The sequence below is a fragment of the Psittacula echo genome (assembly GCF_963264785.1).
Source record: "Psittacula echo genome assembly, chromosome: 4".
In the NCBI taxonomy this organism is placed as follows: Eukaryota; Metazoa; Chordata; class Aves; order Psittaciformes; family Psittacidae; genus Psittacula; species Psittacula echo.
The window spans coordinates 9,839,773-9,853,896 of record NC_137738.1 but is presented as its reverse complement, the minus strand read 5'-3'; the positions used below and the strand labels follow the sequence as shown (position 1 = coordinate 9,853,896).

The 14,124-nt window shown below is 42.2% G+C and overlaps 1 protein-coding gene across 1 annotated transcript; it reads left to right on the top strand.

Moving 5' to 3' along the window:
- Positions 1-6,206: 6,206 nt before the first annotated feature.
- EPCAM (epithelial cell adhesion molecule) lies at positions 6,207-11,099 on the top strand (the record flags this gene model as incomplete). The annotated part of the gene is made up of 9 exons (XM_080615520.1): positions 6,207-6,270; positions 6,634-6,738; positions 7,291-7,531; positions 7,826-7,891; positions 9,070-9,133; positions 9,502-9,603; positions 9,731-9,925; positions 10,329-10,370; positions 11,058-11,099. 9 exons carry the CDS (start codon positions 6,207-6,209, stop codon positions 11,097-11,099), a joined length of 921 nt encoding a protein of 306 aa, XP_080471646.1.
- Positions 11,100-14,124: the final 3,025 nt, after the last annotated feature.

Here is a 14,124-nt window from a genome sequence, read left to right as displayed (position 1 = left end):
AAAGGTAATGTAACTATAATTTCTGATGTAAAGGAAATTATATCCATATGCAAATAGTTTGGCTCCAGTCCTCTCATATTGCAAAGAAGGGAACAGCATCAAGTTCAGCAGTGGGAAGACAGAACTTCAAAGTCACCCTTTGCAGACTAAAACCAGGCAAGTTAAAATGTGAGCTGGAAACAGTCTGGGACTATTTTCCACTCCCGTCCAATGGTCGAGGCTCCACATGGTTAAATTAAAGTTGCCACAGTTTGTTAAACATTGAATGCCTCTCCCAAGAAACAATGTGAGCTATGATTACTCCACGGCAGGTCAAAAAGCTTTCTTGTTCCTCTGAATTTAGTAATCACAAGTTGTAAAAGTTCTCTCACTCAGAGGTTGAAGCAATAAAATGACTACCATGAGGGCTGTAAATTAAAGTGCAAAGAGAAACAGTTGAACTTTGGTAACAGCTACTGAAAAAATACGGGAAACCGACGAACTGGAAAGTAGGCACAACACAAAAGCAATAGATTTCCTTCAGAAAAAAAAAACATTCTGTGAGCTACAAACACCTCTCTCTGCTGTCCATTGTGTTGTGCTAAACAGCATTTGTGGGATAAGATTTTTCTGCTCTGCTCATGGGTGCAGTTATTCACCTTTGCTTAGGGTATGACTTCACACACGAGTTAGCATGAGGCAACAGTGGGTGGGGATTTACAGCATGTTGGCAGCTCCCTGGAAACCACCTGTGTGCATGCTCTGGCCCTGTTTTCCTTGAGGAGTAAATGCCTTCTGCTTACTGCTGGGTACAGCTGTGTTACTGTGGGTTACTCGACACACTGTAAATCCACACTCTAGGTAGCCTTGTAGGGACCTGTATGTATAGACAAGTCTGACACAAGCAAATTTAATGGCAGGCATTTTCAGGTTGTGAGAAATGTCCTGCTGCTAACACCATACTAAGAGACACGACAACTTTCTGTCTGTGTAACCATCTGCTTTGGCTCTGCCAACAGCACAGAGATGCCATGTGACAAAACATGCTAAGAAGTATTTAGGACTCTCTCAAACAGTTTTTAACAAGTGTTTTGACGAAGTTCCATCTGTATCTTCTTTCCCAGAGAATGGCTAAAAGGGCAAAAAAGTATCTTGTATGCTAGAACTGAAGCAATTCCAGTGTAAATGGAGCTTCTCTTGCTTCAATTTGTTTTCCTCTGAGCCCTTTCCAAACCCTACTAAACCAGCACATGTTCTGAAGGATTGAGCACTTTATGGAATTAATAGGTTTGCCTCTCTGCTACAAAGTAGTCTGGATGAAGAGTTATTCAGTTTTTTACATCCAATTTAATTTAAATTTATTTAAATTCAATTTAAATTCAATTTAATTTTAATATTAATTGTCACATTTTAGGCAGCTCTGAATGCTGACAGATGTTCTAACTAATGCTGTCAGTGTAACAGCCATGGAGATGTATTTTCAGGTAAATAAAGACAAGGATGACGAGCCTGCTGCTGACCCCACCCACTGGAGCTAAGACTAAGCCCTGGCAGAGAGGTGAGGATGCCACAACATATCACAGGTTGGTTTCTATAATCTTCAAAGACACAAATAGAACACACATCAATTGCGTGAGCACTTCTCTCCCTGTCTAGTTTTATGAACCTCTGAACCAACAGGCCTTTACCTCTTAGGAGGTACTCTTACTTTCAGTCTCAAGCCTGATAGAGAGCCAAGCTGTGGGCTTCTGAAGCTGAGGACAGCTTTACAAGTGTCATCACTGCCTCAGAACTAATTTCCATCTCCAGTGTGCATGACAATTTCAGCAAAATACAGAGTTATGCTTTAAACTGTATTGTTATTCAAAGGGATTAAAAAAATACATCATCTAGAAACAGGCTAAAAATAAAACATGTAAATTAGCTTTCTGAGTGTTCAGAAGTGGTTAGACAGTCAGTCTAGCAGAAAGACATGACTGCTCATTTACTTTCTTACTGGCTCTATGTTTGACCAGCTTCATATAACTGAAACATTTAAATTGTTCGTAACTCCAAATGTTCTCATTATTCAAATCAGGGTGACAATACTTACCTGTTATATGGTTGTTTTCAAACGTGCAGGAAAAATAAAATATGCAGAAGCACCAGTTTCATTACACATCTTTGAGCAGCAGCAACATAAGTCGATTTGTGAAGGCATGAACTCCTCAGAAGCACATTATGGTCACGATTATACAATTTCTCAGTATTGTCCTTTTCATAGGCTTCATTTTCTGCAGATGGTGCAGTCTGCAAAAACAAAACCAAGCTGAACACAAACATTCTAAAACTGTCCTAATAAACAGTTCCTGAGTGAGTCTATAATATAGATAATGTATATATCAATGTCTACCATCCTACCATCCAAAAAACCTGTTGGCACTTTTGAGTGTTAAGTCTACTTCTGGTCGCTTCTAACTTTGTCAGCTGTAATCAGTTAAAACTCATGATCAATTTTCAAAATTCCTTAGTTTTGTTAAGTAAACACAAGACTATGTTTTGCAATTTGGTAACAATGGCCTATTTTCTAGGGATGAGACTTTGGTTATCTTTAGAAGGGTACACCCAAACCAATCAGGTTTGCAGGCTCTGGAGAACCTCAGTTAGAGATAGATTGCCAAATACTCCAGCGGTACTGATCTTTCTCTCTCCACTCATCTCCCTGATTTGCTGACCACAGTGCATGTCACAGCCCCACCTTGCATCGTTTCCTGATACCTCAGGAGTGACTCACACATCCTTGCAACTTTCCCTGAAAGCAGATTTTGTCCCTTTCCTGTGCTGGGGAGTATCACAAGGCCCACTTTTACCCAATTTCTAGGGAAGACCTGGAAATGACCCCGTAAAGACCTAGGCCAGATCCCAGTATTGCTCTAATTCTTACTGACTTCAGGAAGAGCTGGATCTATCTCCTTGAATCTGATTCACAGTTCACTGAAGTCAACAGAAAATCTCCCACTGGCATCAGCGGCTCACGAGTACTTGAGTGAACTGAACTTTATTCTCCCAACACATCAGCATCAGATGGAATTACAAAGCAAAATCTTAATATAGATCACAGGAGTTTTCCTACATAAGTTCACATACTCTTCAGGACCTGGTGATAAAAACTTTTTGTTTCATTTTCTGGCTATGTGACAGAGCCAGTAATGTGCTCCTAGCATGTAAATTATAATTTGGCTAAGCTATAATTATACTTCAGTAAGTGTAAACCACAACTAGCCCACACTGCACTGCCTAATCAGCATTCAGCTATTTGATAAGTGGAGGTATCTCCAACACTTGATAAAATTATCCTGCTTAAAACCAGTAAGCAAGGCCTTATCTTCCAAGCTGTATGCTGAGGAAAGATTATTTAGAATAGCCATTGAATAAGGTCACGTAAAGACACTGCATTCCAACCCCCTAGACACCAAGGTATGTGTTTTAATGTAGCTTTAATGAAAAGTAGTTTTAATGAAGCTACTTTGATACTTGGACCTTTTTGTATTTTTAACCATATGCCTGCTCCACTGGCTTTGATTCGACAGAGAAATTTCCCTCAAAATAACCTGGAAAGAGGGCAAAGTTAACACTACTATAAATGGTCCTTCCCAGCCATTGTTTTGCTGGAGAGTGACACTGTATAAAGCAACTCTCTCTGCTTCTAAAATACTGAGCAACATTTCAACAATAATTTCTTCAGATTTGGAAACCTGGAGACATTATAGATAACAAGCTTTTTATGAGCTCCTGCAAATTGGAGCCAAATTAAATGCTGCACTACAAAAAACAACATGATGCACCTATCTTTGCACCACAGCTATGGTATTGCTTTCTATAGGTGATACCTAACAGCTTAGGGAAAACATAATGTGTCACGCTAAAAAGCCCAAACAGCTGTAAGAGGCTGCTTTGGTAAACACAAATACCCTCGGACCATTCAACCCTTAGACACTAAAGTTTAAGGCTGTTTCTTTGTATACTGACAACAAAGATCTGCCTGGTACTTGGAGGTGGTTGAAGAAGCAGTGCTACTTTCAGTAGTAGCCACTGAGAGGTTTCAAGACTGCAGACTAAGGCTTGGATTTTTAAAACTAGGCACAGAGGTTTACCTACACAGATCAAGAGCCAAGAAAACAAGGAGGATTAGCATGCACCCAGGCTGTTCTCTTCTCCATTTGCATATTAAAGAAAAAAGCCTATCATAATATCCACCATTCATTACTAGCAAGGATCACATAGTTCAGCTTGGTGATAACAACAGGGTAGCACTTACCTTGAACAAAACTCTGCATTTACATAGAAAATGAGATTTACAATAAGGCAGGCATTCCTGAGCCTATTGATCCTGCTCATCCTCCTGAAGAACACCATCATTTGACAGCAGCAATGAGAAAAGTCCATATCGGAGACTTTAAAGTCTTTCCAAATTTTCAGTTGCTAAGATCATGCTCTTATTTTAGTCTTGGACGAGCGTACCAGAAGAGCATCAAGAAGCCAAACAAAACCACAAGAAGAGATAAATGCTGCAAAACTCCGATTCAGGCCATACCATGAGCAGACCCAAATAACAGTCGTTTAACTCAGACCCACCCAAGACAGCAGGTACCTAGTTGCAGGAAGGCACTGTAGACAACAGTAAATACAAACTCCAAGATACCACACAAACAGCTGCACACAGAGACAAAACCGCAAAGAGAGCTGATCTGCACTTACATTTCAGGTTTCAGTTTCATTAACTGAGGTTTGCATGTTCAAAAGCATCAACATGTTTTTATTGTATGGCAAACGTGAACAATGGTAAGAGGAAGTTCCAAGTTTTTGGAAAAGCTGGCAATTCCTCATAAATGCCAGAACAGACTTAGAGGGATGTGATTCTGGTTTTCTCTATTAAATAATTTGGTTTTTTGGGTTTTTTGGTTTTTTTTTTTTCTAGGTCGCTATGGTACCTTTCAGAAAGATCTATGCCTATTTCTTAACTGAATTAATAAACTCAAAACCCTTCAGAAATATTTCCGATGTACCATACCTATCTTTTGTCCTCTGTCTTGCCATTGCTTTCACACTTTGGAAAGCCATTTTAAAACCTGCAGCAGACCTCCCTACCTTTCCTCCTCGGCAACCTTGCAGGGCTCTGGCACTACCCACCATTCTGTAGGTTCCCACAAAGATGTGCTGCTCCGAGACAAAGCCCAGGGAAGTGCAGGTACTGCGGCACCAGAAGGTCTCTTGAGAGCAGTCCCCAGGTAGAGCTATCTAATGTGTGCTTTAGAAAAGAAAAAATCCTTACAAAATCGTGTGTTCTGTGCAGACAGGCGTTCTGGATTTTCTTAAATTAACTGAGGGATTACGCTGATTTGTTTTAAACACCAAGTCCTCATGGAGCAGTTCAAAGGGCACCTCTAGATGCGAACAAGCCTTAACTACAAGGTGTGAATGTTTATTACCGGCTCTCATCTTGCCGGGAGCAGACTGCGGGAGCGATCCGTGGCAGCTCGCCCGCAGAGGGGAGGGAAAACAGCCCCCGTCTGTCTCTTGAGGCAAAGGAGAGGCCGGGCCCGGAGGCCGCAAGGCCAGGGCAGATACCTCGGGGCAGCCACCCCCGGGGAGTCCTGCCCGCGGTGACGGTCACCGGCGGCATCGGGAAGTCCCGAGAGGGGGAGGCTCTGTTCCCCCGGCCGGTGTGTCACCGTCCGGCGTTGCCTCCTGCCCTGTCCCATCCCCTCCCTGGAGAGCAAACACGCCCGGGAGCTTCCCCGGTGACTAACAGTTTCTCCCTTTGCCCCTGACAGACACCCCCAGGCCCTAACCCTCACAGCGCGGGCGAGGAGGTTTCACAGCCCCTCCACCGTGACCAGCCGCACCTCAACACACCCATCACTTCTCCCCCACCTCAGCCCTGCGTTAGAGGCTATATTCGGGGCGGGCCAGGTGAAGGACCCGCCCTGCCCCATCCAGTTTCGCCCAGGTGCGGGGGGCAGGGCCGGTGGTGGACCAGTGTGCCTAGCTGGCCCGGGAGGAGGAGCCGCCACCACCACCCCCTGCGCGTCCCAGGTGTAACCGGAGCCGGGAGGGCGCGGCGCAGCCACCATCACCTGCGGAACCTGTTGGGCGGCTCATATCGGCTTCACCGCCGCGCACACACCGCTCCGGGTCCGCTGCTGACTTTGTCTCGGTTTCCCTGCGCCCCGCCGGCAGCCCGAGCCATGAAGCCGTTCTGTGGGGCTGCGCTCTTGCTGCTGCTCTGCGCTGCTGCCTGTGCCCAGCACTGTGAGTGCCCGCGCTCTTCTCCCCCATTGCACCCCTGCTCCTAACCGGCCTCCGCGGTCCCCTTCTGAGGCCGCGCTGGGGGCGCCCCACTTCGACACAAACTGGCACCCCCCGCCGCCGGGGCCGTGGGCTGACGGACAGGTGAGGGCGGGCTGAGGCTTCCGCGTCCCTTTGTCCCCGACCGCAGGGGCCCGCGGCGAGGTCCTGACGAAGTTCTCACCTTTCACTGGGGCCGGTCCGGTGGCCAGGTGGGGAGCGGCGGGTCTGGATGCGCCACGCCTGGCCGGCGCAGGCTGGTGAGGGGCGGCTTTGTCCCGCCGCGGAGCAGTGGTGCCCGGACTCACGGCCGTGTTTCTTTTCCAGCATGTATCTGCGAGAAGAACAAGCGCGTCACCAACTGCAGGGTGGACGGCGGCGTTTGCTGGTGCGACGTGGTGGGCTCCGGTGCGACTGTGAACTGCAGCACGCGTGAGTACAGTGCGGGCGTGCGCGATGGTGCGGGGCAGCGAGGGGCAGGGCTAGCCGAACTCGAGGGGATGTGTGAAAATAGCCATTGATCCCTTGAATATAATGGCGGTAAGGAAGGAAAGCTGCTTCCTGATCTTCCAGGTCAACCTATATTGAGGCAAGTGCCCCGTCCGTCTTAATGTTTGGTCTGTAATGGCAAGGATTTCTCAAAGGTTTAGCTTCCTTGTAAGCACATATCATGACTTTTCCTATTCATCCAGACGTGGTTAAGAGCCTTATCTCAGGACCTTACTCTTGGTTCAAGCTCAGCTCAACTATAACACTTATGCTGTAGGAAATGAAAGCTGGCTGGACCTCTTAAGCATCTTGAGAAACTGACACAGCCCAGTTGTGTCAACTGATCCACCACCTACGTGCAAGACACCCGCTCTTCATTGTAATAGCTTCAAATTGGTTGCTTCTGATGCAACCTTGTGTTTTTATAGACCGGGAGCTCTGTTCTGAACATGTATGGTCTGATGCTGCATAACATGACTTTCTGGTTATTCTCAGTGACTCCAAAATGCCTGCTGATGAAAGCAGAAATGATGGGCTCAAAATCAGGTCGCCGTGAGAAACCAAAAGATGCATTTGAGGATACGGATGGCCTTTATGATCCCGAGTGTGAAAACACTGGTATTTTCAAGGCAAAGCAGTGCAACGGGACTACCTGTTGGTGTGTGAATACAGCTGGTGTTAGAAGAACTGACAAACATGATGCAGACTTGAAGTGCAATCAATTAGTCAGAACAAGGTATGTCTTTCAACAGGGTGTGCTATGAGGTGAAAACATTCCTGTATTAGGTTTTGTGTTTATCTGCATGAATGTGCTGGGGATGAATGAAGATGGAACAATGAACACTTGAGTACTGCTTTTTCTTTTTTTACCTTCAGAAACAAGGAGACATTGACAGGTTTTGGAGGGGATTTTCTTTGTTTTTTGTCTCATTGCTTTGTGGGGGTTTCTTTTGCCTGGGGTTAGATTTTTACTATGCATTGTTGCCTACGTGCTTTAGGAATATTTATTGTATTTTTCCTGTTGCTTTAGGTGGATCATAATTGAAATGAAACATGCTGACAGAAATACTCCTCTGAACACTGAGTCTTTAAAGAAGTAAGTGATGATAGTAAGATGTCATGGCAATGCCTGCATGCACTACTTGGTACCTAGTATATTTCTAATCAAACGTTTAAAAGTGTTGTCAAACTTGTACTCAGTTCTAAGAAATCTTAAAAGTGACCTACAGATCCTTAATGGAACTTCTTTAATTTTTATTGGGGATAAAATAACTGCTAAGGAGTTTTATTTCCATTTTTAACTGATCGCTAGTTTTTATTTTACCAAGTCAATGTACTGAAAAAGATGGAAGGTAATAAGGTGAAACTACCCAAAAAGTAAACTGAAAAAGATGATGGAGGGCCTGCATAGCAGCAGCAACAGGGGAAAAATAAGAGTTTGGTTATTTTTAGCTGAAATAAAATCTTACTTCTCTCTTAGAGGTCATATAGCAAAAGAAAAAAGTGCTTGTAGCTGTTCCCCACCCACCCCTACCTGCCCCTCCCACCCAGAACAAAGGTTGCTTCTCTAACTCCTCTTCTGAATTCCAAAGACTTCAAACTCTTCTCTCTTAACACTGCAGGAACTGCAGGAATTCACAGAGCTCTAGTATCATAATGAGTGTACTGGGTTTGGTTGGGATGGAGTTAAATTTTCTTGGTAGCAGTTGCTACGGTGCTGTGGTTTAAACCAGTGACCAAAATGGTGTTGGTGCTAAAGCACTGGTGACTTCTTGCTGAACAGTGCTGACTGTCAAGGGTGCCTCCAGACTCTCACTCTGCTGGCCCAGTGAGTAGGTTGGGGGTAGGCAGGAGGCTGGGAAGGGGATACAGCAGAGGTGGTTGACCTGAACTGACCAAAGGGAGATCCCATATTGGACAGTAAGTAGCCATTGCTCAGATTTGGCTGGGTATCAATTTGCTAGTGGGGAGTGGTGGCTTTTGCGTTGCTTGGGGGTTTTAAATTTCGCCACCTAGCCCTTTCACTTAGTAGACTGCCTTTACCTTGACCCATTAGGGTGTTTTTTCTTGCTTTTGCCCTTTTGATTCTCTTCTCAATCCTGCTAGGGGGAAGTGAGTGAGAGATTAGGTGAGGGTTTAGCAGCCAGATGGGGTTGACCCACCACAAAGAGACTGCAGGAAAAAAACAACCAATTACACTAGTCTTCTCTGCTTTTGAAAATAGATGTGTAAAATAGTACTGGTTTTAGAACTATGGTTTTAATATCCTTACAGGTTTTTCAAGGAAACAATTACCAGTCGTTACATGCTGGACGGACGCTATATAAGCAGTGTTCTGGTAAGAGGCACATAATTTTTAAACAAGTATCTGAATTTTATTTAGTTGTGAATAATTTTGAAAGCTCCTGTTTGACAGATGCAGTACAGTATGAGTCTTACTAGAAGCTCTCGAAATGGTGATGCTGAGCAGCTACCAAATTGCTGTATCTCATATGAAATACTAAGAAACTACATATTGCTCTCAGTCAGTAGATAAATTCTTTGTTTCACTAAAAAGGAAATCTGAATCCTACTGTAAACAGTTGGCTTAAACAATATCATAAATATGATTCAGAATGGGAGTTCACAAGTTGGAATATAATACTTTGCTGTGTATTTGATAACTGGATTTAAATTAGCCCTTTCTTAATACTATATTTTTTGCAGTATGAGAAACCTTACATTACGATTGATTTGAAGCAAAATTCCTCAGAAAAATCTTCTGGAGATGTGGATATAGCTGATGTGGCCTACTACTTTGAGAAAGATGTAAGTCTGTCATGGGTGAAGTCTGCCAAAGACTTAAATGTTTATATTGCATTGAGTAGCCTTACCGTATACTTGCTGAAGGAAGATGAATTATTGCAATGCTTAGATCTTTCCTATCTGTTCTTAGGTAAAAGGTGACTCCATCTTTCATAATAACATACTCAACGTCACCATTGATAACGAAATGTTGAAGCTTGAAAAGACAGTGGTCTACTACGTTGATGAAATAGCGCCAGAGTTTTCCATGAAGTCTCTGACTCCTGGCCTCATTGCGGTCATTGTAGTCATAGTAATAGCAGTAGTTGCTGCAATTGTTGTTCTGGTAAGTTTTAATAAAGCTGCCAAGCAGAATGGGTAACTAATTCAGGAAATAATATGTCTAGGGTAATTGGACTCTGATGGAAACAGTTTTCCTCATAACTGGTTTCTTTTTTGAGACTTGGGAGGTGGGAAAGAGGTGATGGGCACAGCATCACTGTTTTAGGTCATGACTGAAGAGTGTTGTGTGGAAAATGAAAGTATAATAGGAAAAACTGATTGAGGTGAGGAAAGTACTTCTCTTGCCTCCTGGTTTAAAGTAGTTGAAAGTGATAGCCTCACGCGAACCTTGCTTTGAAGGATGGGGAAGGGACAGCTTCAAGTTTGGAGTTTTAAAGTCTTAACCAGATGAAGGTAGATGTAAGACTTAAAAAGAACTTCAAAATTATTCTGTCCTTCTCTCGCAGGTCCTCACAAGGAGGAGGAAAGGGAAGTACGTGAAAGCAGAGGTAACTAATTTCTGTTCATGGTGTATGTGTGGGGAGGAGGCTGGCTAGAATCCAGAAATTTCTCTAAGTTTCCTGTAGGTTAACAGCTTTCCGTGGGTGCTTCAGATGTGTTCAAGGAGACTGAAAGCATGCGAATTCTGTAACTAGTTTTCATATCTATATAGGAGTTCAAGCTCACCACGCTCCTTTCTGCACTAGTTTCAAAGGCTGCTGGTGATCTGCTGCATTTCCCGTGGTGAGGGCGGTGCTAACATTAAGTACTGGTTTTACATATCTATAGCAAGGGCCATACAATCCACAGGAAACACTGATTGCTTTGTTCTGTCAGGAAGACCTTAACTTGACGTATTTGCATGGAGTTTGCAGTTTCTATTGAAGAGCTACGTTCCAATGGAATAGTAACAAATGTTACTAGTGCAGAAGTGTTTCACCCCAAGCAAAAGCCTTTCGAAAGGAATCTAAAGAATGTTGTAGCTTCATACGGTTTGTGTAGGGAGCACACTATTAAAGACTGCCATTTTCTAAAAAGTATTTGAAAAGCTGAAGTGTTACCGTGGTCTTGTCATGTTTGATTCTGTTGGTGTTACATCAGATCCCTTTGCTAATGAAAATCTGGGATGTTTGTGCATCTTGGGTCTTACGTTGGGAAGCAGCACAAATGTTGATCTTCTACCTCCTCCCTTCCAGGTTAAGGAAATGAATGAAATGCGTAAAGGACTGAATGCATAACGTAATCAGCGAAAGTAAGATTCAAACAAGATGATGGAAACATTGGAGGCATGGATCTTAACTCTTTAATGATCCCTCTTGAAAGGGGGGCAGTTGTGCTCACTTAATGATTGTTAAAACTCTTAACAGCCAAGACTGGTAACTATGCTATTACTCTGAGAGTTAAAAACCGGCCCCATCTTACTGAAGTCAAACTTAAAAAAATAAAATCAGGGAGCAATAGTTATGAGGATGAAATTAGTTGACAAGTGCTGTTACTAGGGATTTGGAGCATAGATGCTTAAATGGTTATTTTACCTGTGTGGGAGGTTTATTGAGAATAAAGATTTTTGTAGCCAAGTTGTTAACAGATTGCCTCCTGTATAACTGAACATGGTGTTTGTATGGCTGTTTGTACATATTTGAAGTTGCTGTAACTTTTTTTTTATTACTTGAATTAATAAAACTTTGAAACAGGTTTCTAATTGTTCCATGTTGAAATGAGGATGATCTGCTAAATTCTCATGCTTACAAATTCAGCAGTGTAGTATTGCCTTAAAGCAAGCAACCAACCTCATCATAGGTGGAAATATTCTAGAACTCTAACAAAGTTTATATTAGCCACCTAGTATCTCAATAGCATGATTTTTTTTAAGCTGTGAAAAGTAAGCTTTACCCTCTTTTCCACTCCTAATGTGCACCACAAGTAAAATGATGAAATAATGGATTGATTGTATAAAAAATAAACATGCTGTGAATGTAGCAATTTCAGTAATGCGCAGACTGCTCTTTCAAATGGTATGTGAGTATTTATTATAAAATGAGCCTCTAATCTAGAACATCTCTGGTATAGGGTTGGGAATGGATAGCCTATCATCTGGCAGTGGACCTGGGGAAGAGCTAGTGCACTATTACCATAATTTGTGTAGCTACCCACTGCCTGGTTGCTACACAGCTAAAATATGTTTCTGCTGTTGTGTGCTGTCCTGCTGGCTGATCAAACTCACACAGGTTATTTACCTCTCAGAGCTTTGGATAAAAGAGCATGTTTTGCCCATCAGTAACCTGTAAGGTATATTGGCTAGCAAAGAAACATGTATAGTCTGTCCAGCATATCTGATTTATAAAGGAAATGCTGTAATTCCTATTGCCAAAGAAATAATGAGATACAAGATAAAGGACTGAATGACAAATGTGATTACTAATGCAGTGTTTGTTTTGACCTCCCTGCCTAAAGCAGGAAAAGTAGGGTAAAGTATTAGTAGAGAGGGTATTCTACATACTGTCTTCATAAAATTTAATGTGAAATACTCCCTATTAGCTTGTGTGTCTGCTAAATACAACAGGGAAGTTGCTGGACTCCAGTGTCACAGGTCACCATGGTATCTTCTGCCTTTGAGCAAGGCTGCAGCTGATGTGCATGTGTTGCTGTTGGATGTTTTAAATGTAGGTAGCAACAGTTCCCTTGGTTCTTCCATGGTCTGGTGCTGTGAGCTTTGGTACCTGTGTATACTGTAGTTGGGCAGTGTGCTGAGGTATGAATTTTATACAATTGTGTAAATTGATAAATGAAGCCTAGTTTTCAGTAAGCTGGTCTTCAGCAATTGTGTGAGTTACTGTCTTCCCCAATTCTTCGCTCTCTGTATCCTATACTTTCTTAAATGTCTACAATATGGTATCCTTGTCATTCGTTTCTTCTCCCCAAGGTCATAATGCTATTGTTTCCTCTCCTCCTCTTCCTGCCCTCCCTGTTTCATACCTTATTTTGGCTTGTGAGATGGAAAGATGTGTGTTGTGGCTGGGCGGGAGCTACACATGTGCTGACTTGACTGGCTGGTATGTATGTGCTGTGTGGCCTGGACCTTGTCCCAGTCAGTTGTTTGAACATCATTTTCTCCCTACTTTTCCCACAGTAGGAGAAAGCATTTAGATACTTCTCTTTTTTTTTTTTTTTACCTAATGGGGCTTTTCATGTTAGATATAAAGCTTAGTGTCTCTGACACAGTCTTCTTCCTTGTCAAGTTTGAAACTAGCCAAAAGGTTAGAAAACCATAAAGTTTATTGAAATTAATTAAAAAATAGAAGAAAGTTTAACTAAATCCACAACTGAAGAGATTGTACTATCTATATCTGTATCTAAGCTCTGTTACTACAGTGCAAACATAATGCTGCATAGCTCTCAAAATGGTGGTCAGTAATATGCTTTTCCTTTTCTGAATAGTTTTATTGATCTTTATATTGGCTTTTGTTCTGTTTACTGAATGCTGCACTTGTGCAACAGTCCAGCTACATAGAAATGTGCTTTTATAGGAAAATAGGGAAAAGGGGGAAAAGAGAAACTTGTGTATCTGCGTCCTGTAGCTTTATTATGTTAATAATATTCTAGAGGAGGCTAACATGAAATAAATAATAAAAGGCCACTATCAGTATCAACTCTCCACCTATGCATGTGATGTTTCTTCTCAGAGCAGTTTTGAACTGCTGACAAAAATGATTGCTATTGAAAAACAGTATGGTATTAAATAGCAAGATACTCTTTTCTCTATTTTAATACTTTGAAAGCATTCAGCAAAGTTAAAAAGCAAGTTTTCTGTAAAAGAAACAATCCCACAAAACTCAATAAAAGGGTACTAGTCACTGCATCAGTTTTTGACAAGGTAACTACTTGGATGCTTCCCTTTGCCTAATTCATTAACCTCCTTTTGTAAAGGAGCATGGGTTTTAAATCTAAAATTCTACACAAAGTTATGATACCATGTTCCTTCTCTTTTAATGTGTGTCAGTGCGATAAAGGATAGGACGGGCAGACTGAAGATTTATTAAGTATTTTGAGACTGAATAAATGAGATCTTTTGTTAGAGAGGATGGATTATATTTATCTTAATGCCTATGTACAGCATGGAAAAAGTGTTTCTATAGCCATGTGCAAATCTATTACTTGTGAATTACTGCACTAGCATACGTATATATTATTATTACCACTGAGCAAAATTAAATGTTTATGCAAAGAAGATGAGAGACTTTTTTGAAGAGGATATGCAAATAA